Source organism: Cupressus sempervirens, chromosome 2 (genome assembly GCF_028749045.1).
Source record: "Cupressus sempervirens isolate cs-2001-9-10 chromosome 2, ASM2874904v1, whole genome shotgun sequence".
In the NCBI taxonomy this organism is placed as follows: Eukaryota; Viridiplantae; Streptophyta; class Pinopsida; order Cupressales; family Cupressaceae; genus Cupressus; species Cupressus sempervirens.
In genome coordinates this window covers 348,947,290-348,970,678 of record NC_143119.1, presented here as the reverse complement: position 1 = coordinate 348,970,678, position 23,389 = coordinate 348,947,290, and the positions used below count along the sequence as shown (strand labels likewise).

The window sequence follows — 23,389 nt, the reverse complement described above, 5'->3', positions numbered from 1 at the left end:
CCATTTGTCTCTAGAAAGAAATCACTGCCAAGAAATGGCATTATTAGTCTCTGCCTTATATAAAGGCAGGGAACTAATGTTCCCAGATGCTCAATTCATTAATTTTGTGCATCTAAATAATATTTATACTCTAAGGTTTCTGGTGCAATAATTTAATTATTAATTTTCACTTTTTTTTTTCTCTTTTTTTTGATTGGCTAAATCGTATTTTGCTAGGGTTTTCAGGATTTTGGATGAAAAAAAAGAGGTGAAAACTTGTACAGAACAACAGTTGTATGCATACATATATTGAATGTGGCAGACAAATGATAAGGATCAACTTATTGTGACGAATGAGGTCGTGCCAGTTGTCATTAACAAATCAGACTATCATCTAATTGTTTCCTCTGCTATACAAATCTCTTTGATACGTATTTAATTCCAAATTTATCAATTATGAATAAAAATCGTTATCAACTGAGCCAAAAATTATTGTGAAACCTACATGCGAACTCTATTTATTTTTCACTCAATGCATATTGCTCCATTAAATTTTATTGGTAATGTATTTGATTAACAAAGATTAGATATTTTACATGTGAAGTGCCTTAGGTGTATTTTTTTTTGAATTGCAAAGCTCAACTCTTAAGTATCACTAATCATTCCATTCCAACATTTTGTGGTAAAATTAATTATTTATTAAAATATTGATATATAATTTATATTAATATTTAATTAGATATTTTAACTTTATAAGTGCATGAAGTACACATGTATAAATAATACATTTTAAAATATCATTTCATTATAATATAGCATATTTCAAAGATAATAATTGTATGATAAGTTTAAAAATGTTCAACAGTTTTATATAATTTATTTTTCTATTTTATATTCAACACTTTTGTGTTTGGCTATGATTTTACCTTGTTTGACTTATTTTTAATCATTTTACCTTATTTCTACTATAAATATGAAGAAACAATTCATAATTAAATTAAGAAACATATAATCAACAAAGAGTGGTCCTCTCAATAAAATAAATAATTTAAATTTTATTTAAATTGGTTAAACCATGAAAATAATGTTTGATGCTTAGTTATGTTTTTAACTATCTAGAGACTAAATTATGTTATTAACTTTTATACTCTTAATTACTTGATAATTATGTTTTAACCATCAAATAAATCTATTTCTTATTTTTTACGAAAGATAGCCAAGTTCTAAATTTTTAGTGCAAGATTTCTACGGAGTTTACTACATTCACAATTTTGTCACATCAATTATCTCAATAAAGTGAAATTCACCTCTGTACTCATTCTAATTTTTACAATATTTTTTTTAATTTCTCAAATATATTTCGATACTTTAATTTCTAATTTTTTATTAATTAGTACTTAGTATCTATATTGTTGGAAGTAAAATTATTTTTTCAATTTAAAAAATAACAAAAATAAAACTTTATAACACTTTTGTAATCTACTGTAATTTATCATTTTTCTAATATATTTTTTAGAATTTTAATTTTCAATTACTTACATTTTTAATATTTTTATAATTTAATTGATAATATCAAAATTTTAATCTTTTTAAATTTCTATATGTCAAAAGGGAGGGACTCTAGCTCGTATAGAGCTCTTGTTTTATCATTGCCTTTGAACTCATTTGAAAAACCCTCTCTTCATGTGAATGGCTACCAGGAGCAATCTAACTCTCAATGAATCTCAGATCATGGACAAGGATGTAATACATAAGAATAAGGTACCACCAGGAGGCCCTTCAAGTAGGCACTTCAAGGATCCTGGGTCATCTCAGCGAGAACAAAATTTATTAGGTCCCTTGACCAAGCATCACCGATGTTGTTGTTGCCCAAACATAAGGAACTAGAGGTAAGGTCCTAGCTTGCCCTAATTTCATCATTAGTCCTAATGAACAAATGAAGGTAGATCTTTGTAAGGAAAAGGGTAGACTTATGGATTGCGCTATTTTTTTGTTGTTATGGATGTAAACAATTTTCCATCAAGGAATTTCTTGAACGACTGGCTCCTCAAGGTTTGGGGCTAGAAACTAGGGAATACTCCTTTTTCTGGATGATTCTAAAAGGTCTCTTTAGCTTGATATTTTCTAACCCAGAATCTCAAAAAGTTTTTGTGGAACAACAATTTTGGAAAGTGGGTAGATGTGAATTTCATATCCTGCCTTGGTCCCTAGATGTAATTAATGAAGATAATTTAGCCCTTTTAAGTCTGAGATGGATTATGGTTAGTAACCTTTCACTGTTTGTTTGGAACTTCATTCCTCAACTCTTAGAACCAATTGGTAGGGTCTTGAGGATTGACCACTCAAACATGTTGATTCCAAACTCACATGTGTGTGTTCTATTGTCGACATACCCTGGTGTTGAAGCTCCTGGTAATATATGCCTAGACATTGATCAATCCCCTAAAAGCTACCAAATCTCTTAGATGGGAGGGCTTAATGCATGTTATTTATGCAAAAAAGGTCATAAAAGGACAAATTTCCCTATTTTGAAGAAGAAATCACCACCTCATTCAATCCCCTCCAATCCCCAAACTCTATATGTTACAAACCCCCCCCCCCCCCCCCCCCCCTCAAATCTAAAATATGTTGTTTGTGTTAAAACCTAAAACTCTCATAGGTTTTCTTGCCTAATAAGGATTGGTTGAAAGATGCTAACAAAATCCATGCTTCTTTGGACAATGTCAAAAAATAATTTTCCAAAGCCTCCAACGACCCTACCCTGGTTAACTCTCTGACCCTTCAGATTGAATAGGAAACTCTAACTGAGACCCCAAAATCAAACTTTGGCCTTAGTTCTAAGCCCTCTTCTCAACCAATACCCATTTAAATGCCCAACATTTGGCTCTCAAAAGAATTAATAAAAGAGCCATGAATCACAAGATTACTTCCTCTCAGATAAATTCATACTCTTCCGTTGTTCCCATCTAGGGTAATACTCTGCCTACACCTCCTTCTGCTAACACCCCTATGGAGGATCCCAGAGGTTGCTAGGGGGTGGAGGTAGATGTTGAGTCTGGGGAACCCCAAATTCCTGAGACTATAGATAGTTTTCTTCCTTAAGAAAGGTTGAATGATTTTTCCCTTATTTTCATTCTTATCGCCTCTCTAGACATTGGGCAAGCCAACCTACATGCAGTAAGGGCTATTGAGAATTTTGATGTCAATCCCCAAAGGTGTATCAATCAGATTGAGAAGAAGGTACATGCAAGTTCTCTCACAAATGGAAGAATGAGGGAAGAGTCCAAGGAATGAAGTATAGATGAAATAGATTCTTTTGTCTTCCAAGTTGAGCATAAGGAAAGGAAGAAGAAAAAACATGGAAAAAATGACCATCTACTACTTGCTAAAGGGGAAGTGTTTAGAAGAAAGAGAGGGAAGCCCCAACAATTAGAAGGTAATCCTAAGCCCTTTAAAGTTTCTAGGGAGAAGCTCCCTGAGTGTTAGAGAGGATTCTAATCCCCCATGGAAACTAACAAATAATTGGCTATGATGGACAAAATTAAGTTGGCTTCTTGGAATGTAAGAGGGCTAGAATCCTCTTATAGGATTTAATACATTGTGAAAAAGGTTCCTTAGGTGGGTGAAGGAAGTTGGCATCATTCTATTACAAGAAGTAAAAGTTGTTGGCTTCACATTGGATATTGCTTTGAAATTTATCTAGAAAGATGCAACAACCTTCTCCACTAAACATCCTAGAGGAAAAGGAGGCTCCTCAATTATGGTCATCCCTAAATGGAAGAAACTTACTAAACAATAGGGATGCTCACCTTGTAATTGTGCCACTTGGGTTTCCTTCCAAGTGGATGATTTTGAGTTTGGAGTATGCTCAATATATGCCCCTAATGATCCTTATGATAGAGTCAATCTTTGGCAATGACTCTTATCCCTGCCTAATCGTCCTTGGATCTTGGCAGGTGACTTCAATATGGTGGAATATGCTCAAGATAAATGTGGTGACCTTAGGTTTGATTGGAATACTAATGAAGATTACATATGGAATAGATTAATCAGTAAACTTAACCTCATAGAGCCCCTTGATGGGTTGAAATCTCATTCTAAGGGTATTTGGTACACATGGTCTAATTTATAGAAAGATAGAAAAATATATTGCAAAATTTATAGGGTGTACTATAATAAAGATTTGTTCAGTTGTTCTAAACCTTAGGGGGATAATCTCATCCAAGTGATACCCTTCTCTCTTTTTTACCACCACCCCATCATGACTAAAATCTTTAGAATTGGTCGACCCACTTTGCTTCCTAATAAGCCCAACTCTTTTGTGCTCAAAATATCCCTCCTTGAGGACCATTATGTCCAGTTTATTGTCCAAATCATAAATTGGTATATCTCCTCAATCTGCCAACATAATGACCCAATCAATAAGTGAACTCAAAATCTTCATTCTTGCCAAAATCTTTTTAAGATAGTGGGAAGGAAAAAAGCTAAAGATGTTAGGGCTTAGGAGTTTGATCTTGTCTCTTTCCTTCATGAAGCTGAAGCCTATGTCTAGTCACATCCCTCTAATGAGGAAGTAGTGGAAGAAGTAGCCAAAGCTAGGCACAACCTTAGAAAATTACAAACCAATAGGGCAAAAGGGGCTAGAGTTACATCTAGACTCAATTGGTTAAAAATGGGAAATAGTGGCTCCAAATTCTTCTTTCAAGTTCTAGAATCTAAGGAGGCCAAATATAAAAGTGATGGTCTATATGAGGAAGGAGAGATTTGCTAAGCCTAAGGCAATCCTTGACTCCTTTACAAATTACTATAAGGCCTTGTTCAAATTAGCATATGATGGATGTTGCATGGCAAGAGGCTAGAGATAATATATATACCATTATCCCTAAGAAACTCTCAGACGAGGACTTTTTATCTCTTGAAGCCCCAATCAACCTTGAAGAGACTAAAAAGGATATTCAAATCATGGCCAAAGATAAAGCCTCGGGCCTTGATGACCTACCAGTTGAGTTTTTCAAAATAAATATGGACTGGATCAATCATGAACTCAAGCATCTATATGATTTTTCTCTATCCAAAGGATCCCTAGGGGTAGAGATCAATGTAGAACTCATTAAGTTGGTTCCTAAAGGAGGTGACAAGACTCTAATTAAAAATTGGAGGCCAATCACACTGCTCAATGTGACCTATAAAACTGTAGCCAAAATCTTATTTGCCAGAATGGAAGATATCCTCCCTAAAGTTATTAACATAACACAAACTAACTTTGTCAAAGGAAAATATATTCTAGAAAACTTAATCACTTGCTAGGAAGCTCTAGATTGGGTCAAATTCTCTAGTCAGAATGTTGGGATACTCCTCATTGATTATGAGAAGGCTTATGATAGGGTGGAATGGAAGTTTGGACTCATTATGTTAAATGCCCTAGGATTCCCTCACTCATAATGCATAGTTAAAAATGCTATTTAGGAGGCAGTTGTCTCATGTAATTTTACGTTGTTCTTTAGATTCCTCTTATTTTCAATTGCTTTGGCTTGACTCCTCTCCCCTTCAACTTATTAAATCTAAATCTATCTATGCCACCCTCACCTTCAGTATCGTCATCTTAGACCATCTTAATACCTATTGGAACCTTTCCCTTAATCCCCAGACTTGGAAAAAGTATCTCCTCAATCTCTGGTCAGGTCCAATGGAACCTGAGATCATTCACTTTCTATGGAAAATATGGCTTCACAAACTGCCTTTTAAGAAACCTGGGGGGATCAGTAACATTTGTTCTATGTGTCAACAAGATGAGTTTGTCCTTCATGTCTTCTTTCATTACCCATTTGCCAAGGATATCTAAGATATGTTTAGATTAGCTTTTGATGGAAACTTTTTTGTTCATAACATCATTTCTAGCAAGATTCTATGCAACAATAAGTTGTGCAATTTACTCTGGTGTATTTTATCTTCTTATATTCTTTGGCTAATTTGGAAATTTAGGAATAATGATTTTTTTCAGGGAAGAGCTGGCATTCCTATTGAGTCTCTAAGGAGACTCATAACTGTAGATGTTGCTATGCAGATCACTGTTGTGTTCAAGTTGAAAAAAAGAGACTTCGTTAAAATCTTGTAGGAGGGTAAAGGGGTCATTGAGAAGAAAGATCTAGCTCATGGCTATAAATTTCTAAAGGATGTTGATGAATTTAACATCCCCTGCCTCATGTTCATAAATCATTTATGCATATACCCATATATTGATAATTTTTTAAGATCGTGATTCATATTGAGATCCTCCATATTCTCACTGCACTCTAAGATAGCATTGAAATCACCACCCATTGTTATATGTGAAAACTTGCTTTGATTAATAAAATTTTCTATTTCCTACCAAACTTCCCTTTTACCCTGCAAACTGATAGGGCCATAAACATTTAAAGCTAAAAAATAGATGTTCAGTGACAATCTTACAAAAAGTGAATATAATAATGAAATATAGTTTCACATTATTTTTCTCAATAATAATATTTAATTTGTTTTTTAAGAATTACAAAATCAATACAATCTTATTTGTTAGTATTAAAAATATATTTGTGTTGATAATTTAATTAGTTTGTGTTCCTTTTTAATAATTTCTCTTTTTCCTTTTTGACACAATAAAAAGAATAAAATATACTTTTGAAAGAAAATAATATTAAAAAAAGAAATAATATATTATAGATTTTGTTTCTTTTATGCACGTCATTTTTTTCTTATATATATGTATACTATATGTATATATATAATTTTTTAAAAAGAATTTGTAGCTAGAAAGTGGACTTAAAAATGGTTTAACATGAGACTAAGTTGGTTTTGAACATGAGACACATTTAGTGGACAATTGTGGATAGTGAAAGTCCACAATATAAATATTGACTAATGAGCATCCATTATGTCTTTGACTTTAATGATAACAATCATAATTATTTGTCTCATACTAGACAAAGAACTTCATTATTGTATCTAAACATAACACATTTCTATAAAGATGGGAAACTTTCTAGTATGTTGTTTTTAGTGTTAAAATTATCTTTTATATTTAGACAATGGCTTTTCACATCTCATATGTATTTAGACTAATCCATCTAGTTCTTTTGGATAGAGTTGTTTTATCAAGTTTATCATAACAAGCAAAAACTCTTAACATTTTCTATTTGCTTTTTCCGACTTTTCAATGATGGGTTTTTAAAACATGTTATGGTTGTGCCTATTTAAAAATGTGAGGCAAAAGCTACTCTTTACATTTTTATTTATTTTGCAAATTTCAATTAAGACCAAAAGATAAGAATAATTCAATAATGATCTATTACTCAACTATCCTTTTACAATATGAAAATATTGTCTTCTATTATTGGTTTGGTTTACATGCATATCAAAGTGATGTTAAAATGCAATGGTGAAAATTGCATACCCATGCCCTTTTATTTTGTGTTTTGGGTTCTTTAATATAGTGTTGCAATTCTAATAATTAGTTTACAAGTGACTTAATTGTGTACAAAAATGACCAATGTTATCATATCCCAATCCCCCAATCATTGATTCATAGATTTGCATCATTAATTCCCAAATCTATTAGTGATCACATTGGATCATAACTAAACCATTCACTTTTAAAATTCTAAACTCTAAATTATGAACTACTAAACTACCTACAATGAATCGACATAATATAATTTATATACTCGATCGCTTTGTTTAAGAACACTCATTCATTCCATTTCAAAGTCATCTAACAGAGATTAAAATTTGAAAAAGAACATCTAAATCTAATAGCTTAAAGATCTTTGATCTTTTGTTTACATGATATCATCTTAATTTTGTTTTTGAATTAAAAAGCAGCCAAAACAAGGGGGCTAACCCTTGCAATAGATAAACTGGCCTACAAACAAAAAATTACCACCAAACAAAATTACCCCCCTATTGCTGCTAATCCAAGGAAAAACAACACCCAAAGGATCATTAAAAAAGTTTTACTAGACAACTTACTACTATTGCTTGAAACAATACTACTTAAATTGTAAAAGTTTATACACAAAGGCATAACCGCCTTAAACGACATTGAGTTTAGGAACCAACAAACCATAAAACACAAAAATACCAAGGGGAGCAGGTCCTAATTGGACTTCTTCTCATCCTTCCCTTTAAGGAGGATGTTGGCCCAATCCTTCGCTAGGAAATCAAACAACATTTTGGAGTCTTCATGAATCAAGTCTCCCTCTTGATTATCCATTAGCAGGTTCACAGTAGTGGCCACTGCATGTGTCACCTTGATGGTGAACTTTGTCAAAAGTCTTACTCTTTCCTCTAGGGCGTGCTCTCTCCCCCTTAGCTCTTTGTCAACCAACTTGAATACCTCCTTGGGGACCTCCTGCTTACCACTCAGGTTACCATCCACTATGTCCTTGTCAATTTCTTACAAAAATGGGGGTTAGATGTTGAAAAAAAATTGATACAAGCATGATAAATGTGTTTCAATCATTGCTTTGTCACTAATGTCAAACCTGCTACTTGCTGGTAAGACAATTGCTTATATGATTTGAGTACTATCATTTATTTGATTGATGAATAAGATTTGATCAAATGAGGTAACAATAGCACCTAGAGGAAAGGTTGAGTTATGATATGGAAAATGAGTACAAGGATTAGTTAAGATAGTGATATTATAGTGCATTGATAATCTACTTAAGGTTGCAAAAGATGGTTACACTTATTAAAGTTAGAAGAACAAGTTAAATGAAGTTTGTCTGCCAAGATTAACATTCTGCACAGTAGGTGCCGAGCAAAGCTAGTGTAAGTTGAGTAGGGAATCAGTTGGAGCCAAGCAAAGTCAATTTCATTGTAAGCTGAATGATATAGTGTAAGCCAAGTAAAGTTTAGTTGATGTCAAGCACTAGTAAACTTTAGTTCATGCTAAGTGATTTAACAGTGGATGCCGAACAACACAATATGAGCCGAGCATCAGAAGAAAGTTAATGCCAAGTGTCAGCATTATGAGAAAGATTGAGAATTTGATGAATCTGAGCCAACAAGTTTGATACCTTGAATTGTGTGAACTATGTGGAAGATAAGATTGATGAGCTGGTGGTACAGAATTCATGGTGAACTATTTTAAGGTGAATTTAAAGAGAATTGAAGGAGAAGTTTCTAGAAGGGAATGAAATGAAATGATGGGTAGATTCACTGAATCCTACCTAATCTAACCTAACCCTAAAATGGATGAAGGAGGATGAATGAAAAAAGTTCTTAATTCTCTATTTATAGAGATGGTTGGTTAGAAGCAAATGTTGTCATGTGCGAGAACCTAAGGAAGACAAGGAGTCTAAGGTATTGCTTCATTCAGTGACCTAAGAGAAGAGACTGCATTGGCAAGCAAAGCAAGAAGGCTTAAGGGTGTGGATGCTTGAAGAGTGAACAAGCTATCAGAGCTGAAGTGTGAGAAAGCCAAGCAAAATGGAGGACTGAAATAGAGATATGTAATCTACAAGTGCGTTGTAAGTTGTTATCAGATCAAGCCTTATTTTTACTTTCTAATCATTGTACTAGTCTAGGGTAAATCCTTTGGATTAAGGTTGACCTAACAGTCATTTGCAAATCCTTTAACTGGGTGACATTCCAAGTGAATGATCTAAAGTCCTCTAACAAGGCTCACTATTAACAGTTTGATTGAAATCCTTTAACCAGGCCACATTTAATAGTGTGCATTGTAACCTTTAATAGGGTTGGCCTTTCATAGGGCATCACTTCAGAAGAGTGAGAATGAGTAGCATGTTACTGGTGGTTTTTTCCAATTGAGTTTCCACATTAAATCATTGTGTCAAATGTGTTATTGAATCTATTATGTTTCATGTTTACATTCTTGCAAAGTTGATTTGATAGTAACCTACAAGTTGAAGTGATTGTATGATCTAATGGATGCATGCATGATGAAAATGTTTTATGGATATGGGTTCACTAAGCTGTGAATAGTTTTAATTGTACATCTGGACATTGTATAACTAATTCACACTCCCCCCCCCCCCCACCTTCCCCTCCTCCCCTCTTAGTTTTTCTAAAGAATTCCAACATTAGAGATAATCTTATCTTTAGGTATAACCCTAGTAGGTGAAGACACCATCATAGGTGAGGGAGCTCTTTCCACCATATTAGGGAACAAGTCATGCATGAGGTCCACACACCCCATAGTAATTGAGGCCAAGACATGGGTCATCTCCTTGCTTCCTTTAGCCACACCACCCGAGCCAGACCTTGTAGAATTTGAGACTTCCACCTCCTTTTCCTCGTCATTCCCCACACCATAGTTTGAAGTCTTCTATTTTATTCGTTGTTTGGGGTGGGTTATTCCCTCAGAATCTGAATCCTCCTCCTATGAGGCCATGGACCTCAACTTCCTTTTAGCATTAGTTTTCGCAATTCTTCTAAGTCTTCACCTACCACCTCTCACCTCATCCTCCGAGTCTTCAAACTCCTTCTCCTTCCCTTTCTTCATTTTTTATTTTTACTAGGGGGGAAATATTCCTCTCCTTAGGGGACCCACTTGGTGAAGGTTAGGGTGTAGGGGCTCTAGGGTTGGTAATTCTTAGAGGAATATGGTGGGAGCGAGGGTTATGAAGAGCCGGGATATCAACCTCCACAATACTAGGGGGTAACATGGCCAGGTGGAATTGGTAAAAATGGAACATCAACCTCTGATGGAAGATAGTATAATTAACCCCCTTTTTCATCTTCTCCTTAACATCAGAAACCGTATACACTAATTCATGTAATAGAAAGAATGGAATAGAAATATAATCACGATGGTAGAAGTGATTCAAAAGAGGAAAATGACAACAATAACAAACATCAAACCTCCCTTCAAGGGTTAAATACTTCATTAGAACCAAGAAAACTTCATTCCAAGGCTTTGGAAATTTCTCCTACGAAAACCCTCTATGATGGCAAATGGGTTCTTCACCCTCCAGAAAGAAGCGATTTAAGCTAACTTCATCTACAACCCTAGCCACCTTTTGCCACTTTCTCCCTTTCATCGCTAGGCTCGTCACCAAGGAGATAATTTCCTCAGAAATCTGGAATGTAATACCATTAACTGTAACCTTCTTATGCTCCTAGGAGTTAACAAATTACTGAGAACAACTATCATCAAAGCCATTCAACGCCTCCATTAACGGGACCAAACAACCCTCTTTAAGCATGTACCAAATTAGGGGTTTACGGGCACTTTCCTCAATCATTGTAGGCTCAATACACAAAAGTTTTGGCCCCCTCCCCGCCCCCTGCCCCCTCGCTTTCCCATATCTACAACCTTCACCAGAATTCTCTCTTATTTCAAAACTCTAAACTGAAGGCAAATATTAATCCAGTCACACTTATGCAAAAAAATGGGTTACACTAAGTACTCATAAAGGCCTTTTCTCTCATGAATGCCCATGTCACATGTTGGCTTAGTTATCACATGCCAACTGTTGTTACCCCAAACCCATTCTTTTCCATCATTCCCAATAATCTGAAACCTTTTAAAATTTGAATTTTTACTCAGCACTAAGTATGAAGATATGCACAAGAAAATCATTAAAAATACACCCATATCATCCTTCAATATACTTTCTCTTTCAAACCATACAAATTTATTATTGTAAGTAATCGTTTCATCATCTTAAATTTGTTGATTATTTGTTGGTTGTCTCTAATTATTTTTAATAATATAAAACTAATATATATAAGAGTTGACTCATGAAAGCATAAACCTTGATGTTCAGTATTCTCCTAAAGAACACACAAAAACTAGAATTGTTAGATTGAAAAAACCTCATTTAGAAATCAACAAACATTCAATCCAACACTACATTTAATCATTCTTGCAAATTATACAACCACAATCGTTCTTGCAAATTATACAACCACTCCTACATTAATATTAGATCAAGGGCACATATAGAAATCACTTTCTAATTTCCATATATAATTTCTAACAGAACAAATTTCCACTTTGATGTTTTCTGACTACCGACTTCCCTATCAAAGTAAACAATATTACTACTAAATGATTTCACTTTAGGAGTTATATTTAGTGTGGGGTTCACCGAAGCATCTCAAATTCGTTGGTATACAGGCGGTGCATCCATTCCAGTTGAGATAGCTGCTGCTTTGCATTTTCTAAACTATTTATTAATAATGTAGAATTGCAAGCTCTGTGCTTGCTTTGGTCTAAATGGATAAGATACGATTAATTTGAGAATCTTACTCAGCTCCTCCTACAAAGCTTAAACATACAAGAAGCTCTTACTTGGCGGGCAGGAATGTTAGCAGGTATAGAAACATATTCACTTGAAATAGGTGGAGTCAGGGTCACCCTCTTGCTTGTCGGGATATGAATGAACCCATTTCGAGTATTCCCCATACATTCTCATTCTTTCTTCCATTGTCAAATTCTGGTACCACTCAGGTTGAAATTTTGGAAGTCTTGTGGCGTAGGTTGCGAACTGCTGCATCTTTTTCATCCGAGGAATTCTTATCTCTTCAAACCTGCTAATCTTTCACAATCAGAAGTTGCTAATGGTATTCTGTTATATATAGATCTCAATCGAGTCCAAGGAGCTCATTCACACTAAATCTATGAGACATTGCCACTTTCTGGTAAGTTACCTGTTGACAGCATTTCTAATGCTTTCTTCTGTGAAAGATGGCCGACTTGCAGCTTGAAGAAGAAGAGAGAGTTGATGGGCATCTTCAAATGCAGTCCTGGCGCCTTGTCCTGGCCCAACATACTGTGCATGTGCAGCTGAATGAATCCACCATTGCCAACAATTAAACAATCAATTCCTTCAACTCTATATCTAAACACAAAAAAACATTCACTGGTAAATGAAGTTTGTCTGTAACTAGCAAGTCGCCCCCGAAAAGGGTTAAAGAACTAATTCAGGCTTCACATTGCAGGAAACCAACATTATTCGGACTATTATTCATATGGGTGTTATGATTCGAAGAAGAATGAAATAAGAGTCAAGAGGAAAATAGGAAGTACCATCACCAATGAGGAGGACATGACCATCTGCATCACTCCATTTATCCAAGGGCAACCTGTCCATGATCTTCCTTTCTGAAATAATGTCCTCACTGGTTACATCAATAGCTTCTCGAACACTATCCCATCCTTCAAGGCCATCCAATTGTTTAAGAGCACGACCTTTGCAACCAGGGATACCAATGCCGCCTCGTCCTCCTGCCATTGAGTTTGCAAAATCCTCTGATTCATCTTTCGTACGGAGAACCCACAGAGTGTAATCCCCTGTAAGTATTGATCAAGTCAGAGATTTAGGCACCCACGTAAACGTACAAATACTTCTAGTAATACAAGTTCAAACTTACCACTAAACTAAGTCAGGAATTTAGGCACGCATATAAGGCCACTACTAATGCAAGTGCAGACTTACCACTGAACTAAGTCATCAATCAAAATTCAGTAACAAGGAAAACAGTCCCATTTGGAGCCTCTATAAAAACCTAACACGCAAAATTAATGCCCTTCTTTGCAGCAACTATATAAGAATTTTCCTGTGGATTATGGTTCCCTAAAACTCTATTCAAAAGCTAAATGGGTACCTGCATGGGCTATAATGCTGTGAGCCTGCATATTCTCCATTGTCCGGGCAACAATTTGACCCTCTTCTATGCCCTTATAAACTCTGCTGAAACCCATGATCAAGTAAGGGTAAAACACAAAACGGATGCGATAGAGAACCAGAACTAATTGTAAATGCTTACTTGAGATCCGGGTTGTACAGCAATGCATTCCAATGCACCAAATTGAGGTACCTTGGAGAATCCCCCACCATCTGCTTTCTTACAGCAGACCGTATTCCATCTGCCCCAATCAAAAGCTTAGTCCAAATGACCTTAATCCTATCCAAGGCATCTCCACATCTAAAATAGGCCTCAACGCCGCCCTGCAGTTGCATACAGTACGTAATCAATTTTTTTCTCCCCAAAAATACAACAAAAACAGAGCAAAAGAGAGAGAGAGAGGGAGACGGACCTTAGAAGGGCGATACCCTATAAGCTTATGGGAGAACACAATTCTTTTATTATCAACTAAACTTGCCAGAATTTCCTGCACAGATTTCCACCTAACAGTGATATGTTCTTTGGGCGGTACATTTGTTATCCTTGGCGGATCTTCCTCACCGTCTCTATAATATGTGAGCTTAATATAATTTGTGTAAGTGCCTGCTTGGGAGATGATGGAGCTCAAGCCGGGCATAATCCCTTCAAGAGCAGCGACGCCATTGGGGCCGATGCCAATTGCAGTGGCCGTATCAGTCTTGAAATATGGGTGACACTCGAAGACATGGGCTTCAATACCTCTGTGTTGAAGGGCAAGGGCAACAGCCAAACCTGCCAATCCCCCTCCTGCAATTACAATGTCCAAGTCTGGTCCTCTCTCTGACACTTCCATTTCATCGATTTCCAAAGTGGAGGACATTGTTTTAGCCCCTGTTTTCAATGCCCACAAAATGAGATCAGGGGATAAAAACCGGCCGTTCAGAGAAGAGATGGATATTGAAAGTGGGGGTACCATATAGTAACTAATCATCTCCTTTTGTGAGGCCCATGTTTCTCCACCTATAATGCCTCTGATATAAACACAAATTTGCAATATATACGAGGTAGGTAAAATAAAAACAAGAGATGGCTATATATCTCAGATGAAGTAGGAAAATATAGAGTGAAGGAATTAGATTCTATTTCATTTATGCCATTCAAAGTGTATTAAGTTTTAAATATAGTGGCAAGAATTAATTATGACCAGCTTAAGGAAATAAAGGATAAAGTGGAGAGATGCATGCAATGAAGGAAATAAAATAATTTGTGTTTCATTTATGTTTCTTCATTTTGAATTTGTTTAAGGGAAGCTTGCCAATGCAAATATTGTAAGAGTTTACAATGGTCAAAACTTCAAATTTCAATTAATTTTATATTTATTTTAAAATTATATATTAAAATTATATATAATTGATTTAACATATGAAGGATTGAAATATTTGAATAATGTGTACTTGTCACAATATTGTAAATTATATAGATTTAATATAATTTATCTAATACATTAATATATTGAAAAAATGTATTTTCAACTTTAAATACAATCACTTTCTTACTAATGATGATGTCTGGGGAGATTTATAAGATGTAGGTCAATTTCACTAAGCATCAATGTATTATTGCGATACTTTTTGCATTTCATGGGTTAAGTGTGATTAATTTTATTTTTTTTCAAATAGTTTAAATTTGTTATTGTTAAATTTAATTATAGAATCAATAAATTGTGCATAGATAGATGCAAGATTTTAACTTAATAATTTATATAATATACTTTTCTATGATTTGATTGGATGAATCATTTTAACTCTTATATGGCTCGAGATTTCATGAATTGTAAAACATGATAGTTTTTAAGAGTTATATTTTTAATAATTAAATTGGATCGTAAAACATGATACTTTGATACTTTTAAAAAAATTTAATATTATATTTTTCAAATTATTATTTTTCATTTAATTAAAACTATTATATACTTATATTATATAATATTTTAATAAATACTACCATTATTATTATGATAAAATATTATATAATATTTTTATTAATTTAAATATTTTATATACTATAATAAATTTATTAAATGAAAATTAAATTTATACTAAAACTATGGGCAAGTACTAATCATTATATGGTACTTGTTTACAAAGACATTAATTTTGTAAGTAAGAAAATGTATATGATTTGATTAATTTGACTAAGATTAAGCATACACAAGAGAAACTTTAGTGAATTAATTAATTTCAATAGAATATTAAAGTAGTGAAAAAGAAAATTTATGAATTAAATAATATAATATATTTAAAATGTAAAAAATCCAATTTATTATATATTCATAGAGTTCAAACTGAAAAATAATAATAATAATTAGTTTATAAAGTTGAATGGTCCATATAAATTAGCAATCGCTCCTCTAACAAAATTAATAAACTATTTTTGTTTGTGCAAGCATTATAATCTAATTTATTTTTTAAAATTTTAATTTTCTTACCTATTTAATTAGCTAATAGTCAGTTGATAGGCTTTTACATTGGGGCAACCCACAGTTGAAAAAGTCTCACACAACCAAAAAAATAGAGGTTTTGTCAACATGTGAATTGGTTTCGTTTTCACCTTCAGCACTTCCATGCCATTGCCCTAGTTGTAGCTAGGTTAAGACCTTCAGCATGTGATGGATGCCATAGAGCTACTTCAGAGCCACATTTAGTAGCCAGTAGTAATTATCTTCACCGCTTGTGGAATTATCACCATGGAGAGTACAATAGGTCATCAACTACTATCAAACCCCTAAACATGGTTCGTGCTATTAGGGATCACACTTTGTCTAAATTTGAACAGGTATGGTCGTCCTCATTTTGCATTTTTTTTGAATGTCATTTGATGTGCACGGTCATTTTTGAAGTTGCTTGCATTGTTTGTTAGAAGAAGTCAAGGACACAAACAACAATAGGTTCCACTTCCACACTGCACAACAAGTAATTTCTTGCTCCATACATTGTGGTTTAGAAATGTTTGTTTGAGATCCTTGTCTAATATTCAAACTTTTCTCATTCCTCTTCTTTATTAATTTGTGAAATCTGTTTAGATTTTTATTTAATGTTTTCATTAGCAAAACTGTGATGGTTGTACATTTTCTTGTGGGTGTTCTTTCCTAATGGTAATTGGTGAGAAAATTGATCTTGGAACCAGCCACCATCAATCTCTTGGACACTAAGACGACTCTCCAATGGTGAGTAGTACATATCATTTGATGTCCTTCTGACCTAGGTTTCTAAGATATGGTTCAATTTTGGGAATACAAGGAGCCCATTTATGTATAGAGATTGTAAGATCTAATGTTTCTTGAACATTGGAACTGTGTAAATTATAAATGAAAGGGAAATTCTATTGCAAATACCATTTCATACTATCGTCTATTTTCAGATCCCCGTTCTCTGTAATAATAACTTAAATCTCTTACAACTAACTGTTAGTATATAACCATTATGAATAATAGAAGGTGTTTAGGTATAAGCCTTCCATAATGTTTCTATCTGTAAGAATTTGGCTTAGGCTAGAATTCACCCAAGAACTAAAGAACTCAACACAAACACACAATATGATCAAAATGATGATATTCATTCAATATGATAGCTTAGCCAACTTGAGAGTACACTAGGAGTGCATGTATATAAAGGCCTCAGGAGAGCTTCTAGAATGCATAGAAGTTAGCATCATGATATGTCATACAACCAAGCACATGTCCACTGTATGATGTGCAAAGAGGAGTAGAGGACAAGCTTGGTGAACTTTCCTCAAAATATACATCATTCTCCACAAATATCTAATGTGTCTCAAGATTTAGAAGTCTATATGCCTTCACACTGTCTTCATAACTAATGAAGGTACAAGGTCGAGATGGCTGTGCCTTACATCCCTTGGAAGATCTCTTTGCCCATGCAAGACAACTGAAGACTCTCAAGTGTGTCACAATAGGTTTTCTGCCGCATCATGCCTCAAAAGGAGTTTTTCCATCTAAGGCTAAATGAGGAGAATGATTAAGAATGTGAGTGGCACATGAGATTTCTTTGACTTCTAATGATGGATCTAGAGACTTGGCATGAATCATGCAACTTGCCATAGACTTAAGAGTTCGGATCCTCAAAGCTACAACATTTGTCTTATGCCGATTGAATGCTGGTGGAGTTTGAAGATCAATGCCCTCATGTTTGCAAAAGTCCATAAGTCTTCTGTTCATATACATGCTACCATTGTCCATGTAGAGTACTTTGATGGTTTTCCTAGATTTTCGTTCTACATGAGTCTTGAAGTCTAGAAATTTGTCCAACACCTCATTCTTGTTATCTAGAAAGTAGACCCAAGTGAACCTTGAAAAGTCATCAATGAAGGTAAGTATGTAGCGACCCTATCTAGATGCAAAAGGACTTGCTAATACCATGTGAACCATCTGTAGAACACTTGTTGCTCTTGAAGATTTCCCTCTCTATAACTTTCCCTCTAGATGCATATCCACTGAATCTGTTAAACATTCACCTTTGGAAAAGTTGATTTGAGGTAGACCTTTCACCATTTGGTATGTGCAAAGTTGTTGAAGATAGCAGAAGTCAAGATTACCATACTGCTCATGCCATAATTGCATGTTTGAATTGGATTGAGATAACAAGGCCTTTGAAGGAGACTTGGGTACAAAATGAGAGAAATAGTACAACCTCTTATTATCATTCATTTTCCCCACTGCAACCAAGGAATCATCTTGAAGACTATGCACTTTTACTGAGTCTGGAAGGAACTCAACTCCATGTCCATCTCTAAGGTGAGTGATTTGGTAGTTTGAAAGGAGATTTGAACTTAGGTTTGGAACATAGAGAACCTCTTGAAACTCTTCATTTTCCATTTCCATGTTTCCTTTTCCTTCAACTTCCATTTTTCTATCATTTCCCATGAAGATGTGTGGGACCTTGGACTGCTTCATTGAAGAAAAATCCTCCTTTGAAGAACCCATGTGATATGAGGCACTTGAGTCAAATATCCATTCCTTTGAAGAGTCCGCATTTGCCATGAATGCTTGCCCTTTTCCCTTTGAATCTGAAGACGATCCTTTATCCTTATAAGCATTAGGCAATGGAACATTATGTTTCTTCATGATGTTGGTCAATTCATCAATCTTCTTGAGATAACACTCATGCTCTTCATGAATCGATTTCTTGCAATAAGCACACATTTTCTTCTCCTTATTGTTGTCCCCTTTCTTATTGGAATTCGAGGACTTGCCTTGTTGATTGGATTGTGGTGTTGTCTTTTCTGCATCCTCAATTTTGTCCTTCTTCCATTTCTTCTTACCCTTTCCTTTATTTGAAGATTGTCCAAGTGAATGTTGAGAACCCTCATTAGCCATCAATGCTTTGGACTAAGGTGTTTTGAGAATCCCCATTGATTTCAACTTCTTTTCTTCATCATCCAATAGTTTAGCATATTCGTCAAAAGTGACTTTCTTGTAGGCAGACCCTAAGGTAGTCTTTGAGGTGTTAAAAGAAGATACAAATGTGGAATACTCCGATGGCAGCTTGTTACGTATGAGATAGATCAGTCTATCATCTTTGATAGAACTCCCACAATTAGTAAGCTTTGTCCTTAATTCATTCACCTTGATGATGAAATCCTAGATGGAGTCATATGACTTAGGATCTAAGGATACAAGCTCATCTTCAATTTTGAACACATCCTCTTCAAACACTTTACCATAAAGGTTTTCGAGGGTATCCCAAGCTTCCTTGGATGTAGTACACTTCTTCATTTGATACATGATTTTATCATCTACCCCCAAACATATATCACCTAGGGATCTCCTATCCATTGCTACCCAAGCTAAAATATCACTTGTTGATACATTATCACCTGCTAGTTTAGGCTACATATTGTGAAACTCCATTATGCATTAAGTGATACAACATTTTGATTGACCACGAAGCATAGTTATGAAGAGTTAATTTAGGAAACTCAGAGTTGTCCATAAAATAGAAAATGAAAGAAATGTGTAGAAAATAGAAAACACAACACCAAGAGCACCCCCCCTTTTCACTAAATCAAGAAACCCCCCCAAAATAGATGCTTTGGGCACTTTATCAGTAGTGTGGTTACAATGGGCCACTTGCCAATTTTGGCCTGTGTGGACTTTTGATTTTCTTGTTACAACTTCTATATGATATACAAATCTAGAACTTTACAATGTGCTACAATACTGAAGCATTACAAAACAAAGAAAGGCCCTATTGTTGAAAGTGACACTTTTGTCCAAACAACCCTACAATCTGATGTCAGATTTGGAAAGTAGATGAAAAATAATGCACTTTCAAAAAAAAAGAACCTATTTTTGACTCCAGATGTGTCTGTACGGAGTGTTTGAAGTTGCAAAATGCAAGATTATGCAAGTACAGTCACCAAAAAATGCAAATTTTGAATAATGCGTGCACCAAAATTAGAAAATAACTGCACCACTGAAAATTTTAGGAAATTCTACCCAATTTAAAAAAAAAATTGCCACTAATTTGGAGTCTGAATGTGTGAGTTAAGGCCTCCCAAAGTTGGACTGCAAAATTGAAAAATCAATCCTGGAGAGGGGTTGTATCAGCGAATGATGGGGTTAAATTTGACGGTCATATGGTCGTTGCACATCAGTTGTAAATGGCCCTAAAATGGCATCCAAATGGGTATTTTTCAAATTTATTAATTGCCCTAGCAGAAATTTTGTTTTGCCGAACTAGGTAGTGACACCTCGGCTCAGCTTTATTTTTTGGTGGAATTATTTTATTAATTTGCAAGGCTTATTATTTAATTGGTGGGCAAGTCTATGGTCATATTCAACTCGGGCCATACCGCATTTTACATCCTACAAACAAGCCCTCTAGAATCCAACGGGCAATTCATTTACATACCCACGGGCTTCTTCTTTATCAAGTTTTGTGTGCGCTAACTGTTTAAAATAGTGCTAACATAGCACTCCCCATGCATGTGGGACTAAAGGTTCAAACTTTGGTGTCGCCTTTAACATTTCACCCATCGCTGCTCAGCATCTCGGCATCAAATTTTTTTTCCAACATTTCTAAGAACCCTGCGACTTGCGAACAGAACGATCCACGTGTTCAAGACCCATAGCACAAAGTACACATGGCTACACATCATTTGCCCACGCGAACACTGTATACTCTGCAGATAATGCGTATGTGTCTGCATTTCATTTGCCAACTCTACACACATGGAAATCCACCTTTGTGTACAGTAGGTAGTACGACCATCTAATCAACAGCGCGTCATCACCCAGTCAATTTTTGAGGCCCTGCGATGTCATCGAGCTCTGATACCATGTAAGAATTTGGCTTAGGGTAGAATTCACCCAAGAACTAAAGAACTCAACACAAGCACACAGTAGACCAAAATAGACAGAGTATGATCAGAATGATGATATTCATTCAATATGACCGCTTAGCCAACTTAAGAGTACATTAGGAGTGCCTGTCTATAAAGGCCTCAGGAGAGCTTCTAGAATGCATAGAAGTCAACATTATGATATGTCATACAACTAGGCACATGTCCACCAGATATGGGTTATCCTCCATTGAGCACGGGATTAAGTGCGATGATGTGAGGATAAGCCTACAATGGTGTAGCACGCAAATCAATGGTGTAGACAACATGTGGTAAATGAGGAATGCAGATAACTATGTTGTCAACATGACAACTCAGTGAATGATGCATACTCTTGTGTTGTAGACACCATGTGCATAATTAGAGTTGTGTAACTCAATGAGAGTACACAAACTCCTAAGTGTCTCACCTAAAATAATAATAAAATAATACGAAATAATTAAATAATGCATTAACCTACGTAAACTTAAGTAAGTGTAATAAGTAAATACTTATTTACACCAACACTATCCTTGCAAACAACCTTGTTCCACATGTCATTTAGATGTCCTAGCCTTGTGGTTCAAAAAATAATCATGCAGTAAGATCATGTAGTTCTAGTACTTCTACCTCCCATTTATCCTACAATTTCTATAAAATCTACTTCTAACTAGACCATGATCCACAAGATGCAAAGATTGTCATCTCCTATCTTACATTGGAACACTACTTTTCTACCCAGTTTGCACAACACTGATTTTGCATACAAATAGCACTAGCCCATAAAATGTGCTACAAACTCTTGCTATGATCAGTATATGTAGCTTCCCTTTCTATTACAGAGAGTATAAGAAACTTCTAGAAATGTGAGTCAACTTTTCATATTCACCTTCTGATTGAAACTGAAACGACAACTTCTCATGTGTGTAAGTTATATTTTTTTGTACACTTTCCAAGGAGTTAGACCAATGATAATAATAATTTCATTATTATTTATTAAATTTCAATGACACGATAATAAAGTCGACCAAGATTAATATTGAATGGTCTTCACCAATTATATTTACAAAGTTTGGAATAGTGGCCTTTGGCCTTAATAAATTACTTCATACTTCTTTTGCAACAAGGGGTTATGACAAACCAAGTATGGTTTGCAGTTGATTCTGAAGCAAGAGAACCCAAATACGAGTGTAATGTCCCCAATTAGAAATTGCCTTGAATCGTTCCCTTGCCAAGAATATTGGCTTCCTCTTTTTAGTAATTGTGGAATCCATTCTGAAGTTAAATGATTTTTGGAAGGATCCCTTGTGCCTCCTCCAAATTTGATATAGTAATTATCTGATTGTTCTTGGTTTGTACTTCTATTCTCAATGACATTTCCTAATTTGAATTTGTGTTGTCTCTTTGATTGTGTGGGAGGCTTGAATCACTTATTTTCTATCCCTTTCTCTCAACATGCTCTTCCCCTTTTGCATCTTCTTATTTTCAAAAAGTTACAATTCTTAAACCACATAAAAATGCCTCCTCTAGTGTAATTGAAACTTTACAAAAAAATAAAAAATACCCAAGCACACATTTACACAAATTCCATACACTTGCGTTTGACAGGGATTCAAAAATACCCAAAAATTCTTCTTCTACCATGAATTTTAGACAATAGTAACTTCTATAATCGTCTCCAATGTGGGTTTCCAAGATCTGCAAACACTGAAAATGTGCATGGCAGAAGCATCCTCAACATCCACCACCATTTTTACACAAATATGCTCTTTAATTTTCTCAGGATTCAAACCTGTGACCATCCGCTTCCCCTATTAACACTCAACCAGGGTAAGCGAGTATGCATGCAATTCAAGATGGGAAGAATTCTAGAATGCCCTTTGGAACTTCATCTATTATTACCACTATTCTTCTAAAAGAGAAAAAGAGGTGCCATGTCAGATGTTATCAGAGCAAAGTTTAGCTTGTTCATGTGAAGCATAATGTATAGGTGGCCCATCTTAAGCTCCTCCTCAGTTGCCAGCCTAACAACCCTCTTTCACACCTTTTCATAGCTAGAATGGCTAACAAACTACTAAGAAATCCCCAACATGAGCTATGCAGCCTTCACAAACCTTCTAAACTCTTGAACATTGCCATTATGTGGAGAACTTCTACACTCGGTGAAGAAATGCATGAAATATAATTGCCTATTTGGAAAATGAAATGGATTGAATTCAATTGAAACCTTGGAAAATATAATTGCCCATTTGAGAATGAAAAGAAACGAGTTCAATTGAATTGATTTGAAACCTCAGGAAATATAATTAGCCACTTGGGAAAGAAATGAAATGAATTAAATTGAATTGAAATGAAACCTTGGGAAATATAATTGCCTGTTTGTGAATGAATTGGATTG

General features: G+C 35.0%; 1 protein-coding gene across 2 annotated transcripts; it reads right to left on the bottom strand.

Annotated features, from left to right (window-relative positions):
- Positions 1-11,803: 11,803 nt before the first annotated feature.
- LOC149572569 (uncharacterized) lies at positions 11,804-14,653 on the bottom strand. 2 transcript variants are annotated; one of them, XM_089813670.1, is made up of 6 exons: positions 14,027-14,653; positions 13,756-13,937; positions 13,594-13,676; positions 13,016-13,279; positions 12,637-12,772; positions 11,804-12,516 (listed from the first exon to the last, which is right to left on the bottom strand). In XM_089813670.1, the coding sequence occupies exons 1-6, from the start codon at positions 14,582-14,584 to the stop codon at positions 12,315-12,317; spliced, it is 1,425 nt and encodes a 474-aa protein (XP_089669796.1). In that variant the 5' UTR covers positions 14,585-14,653; the 3' UTR covers positions 11,804-12,314. The 2 variants fall into 2 exon arrangements, with proteins under 2 accessions (XP_089669796.1, XP_089669795.1); XM_089813669.1 differs by having other exon boundaries at positions 13,594-13,679; positions 14,027-14,614.
- Positions 14,654-23,389: the final 8,736 nt, after the last annotated feature.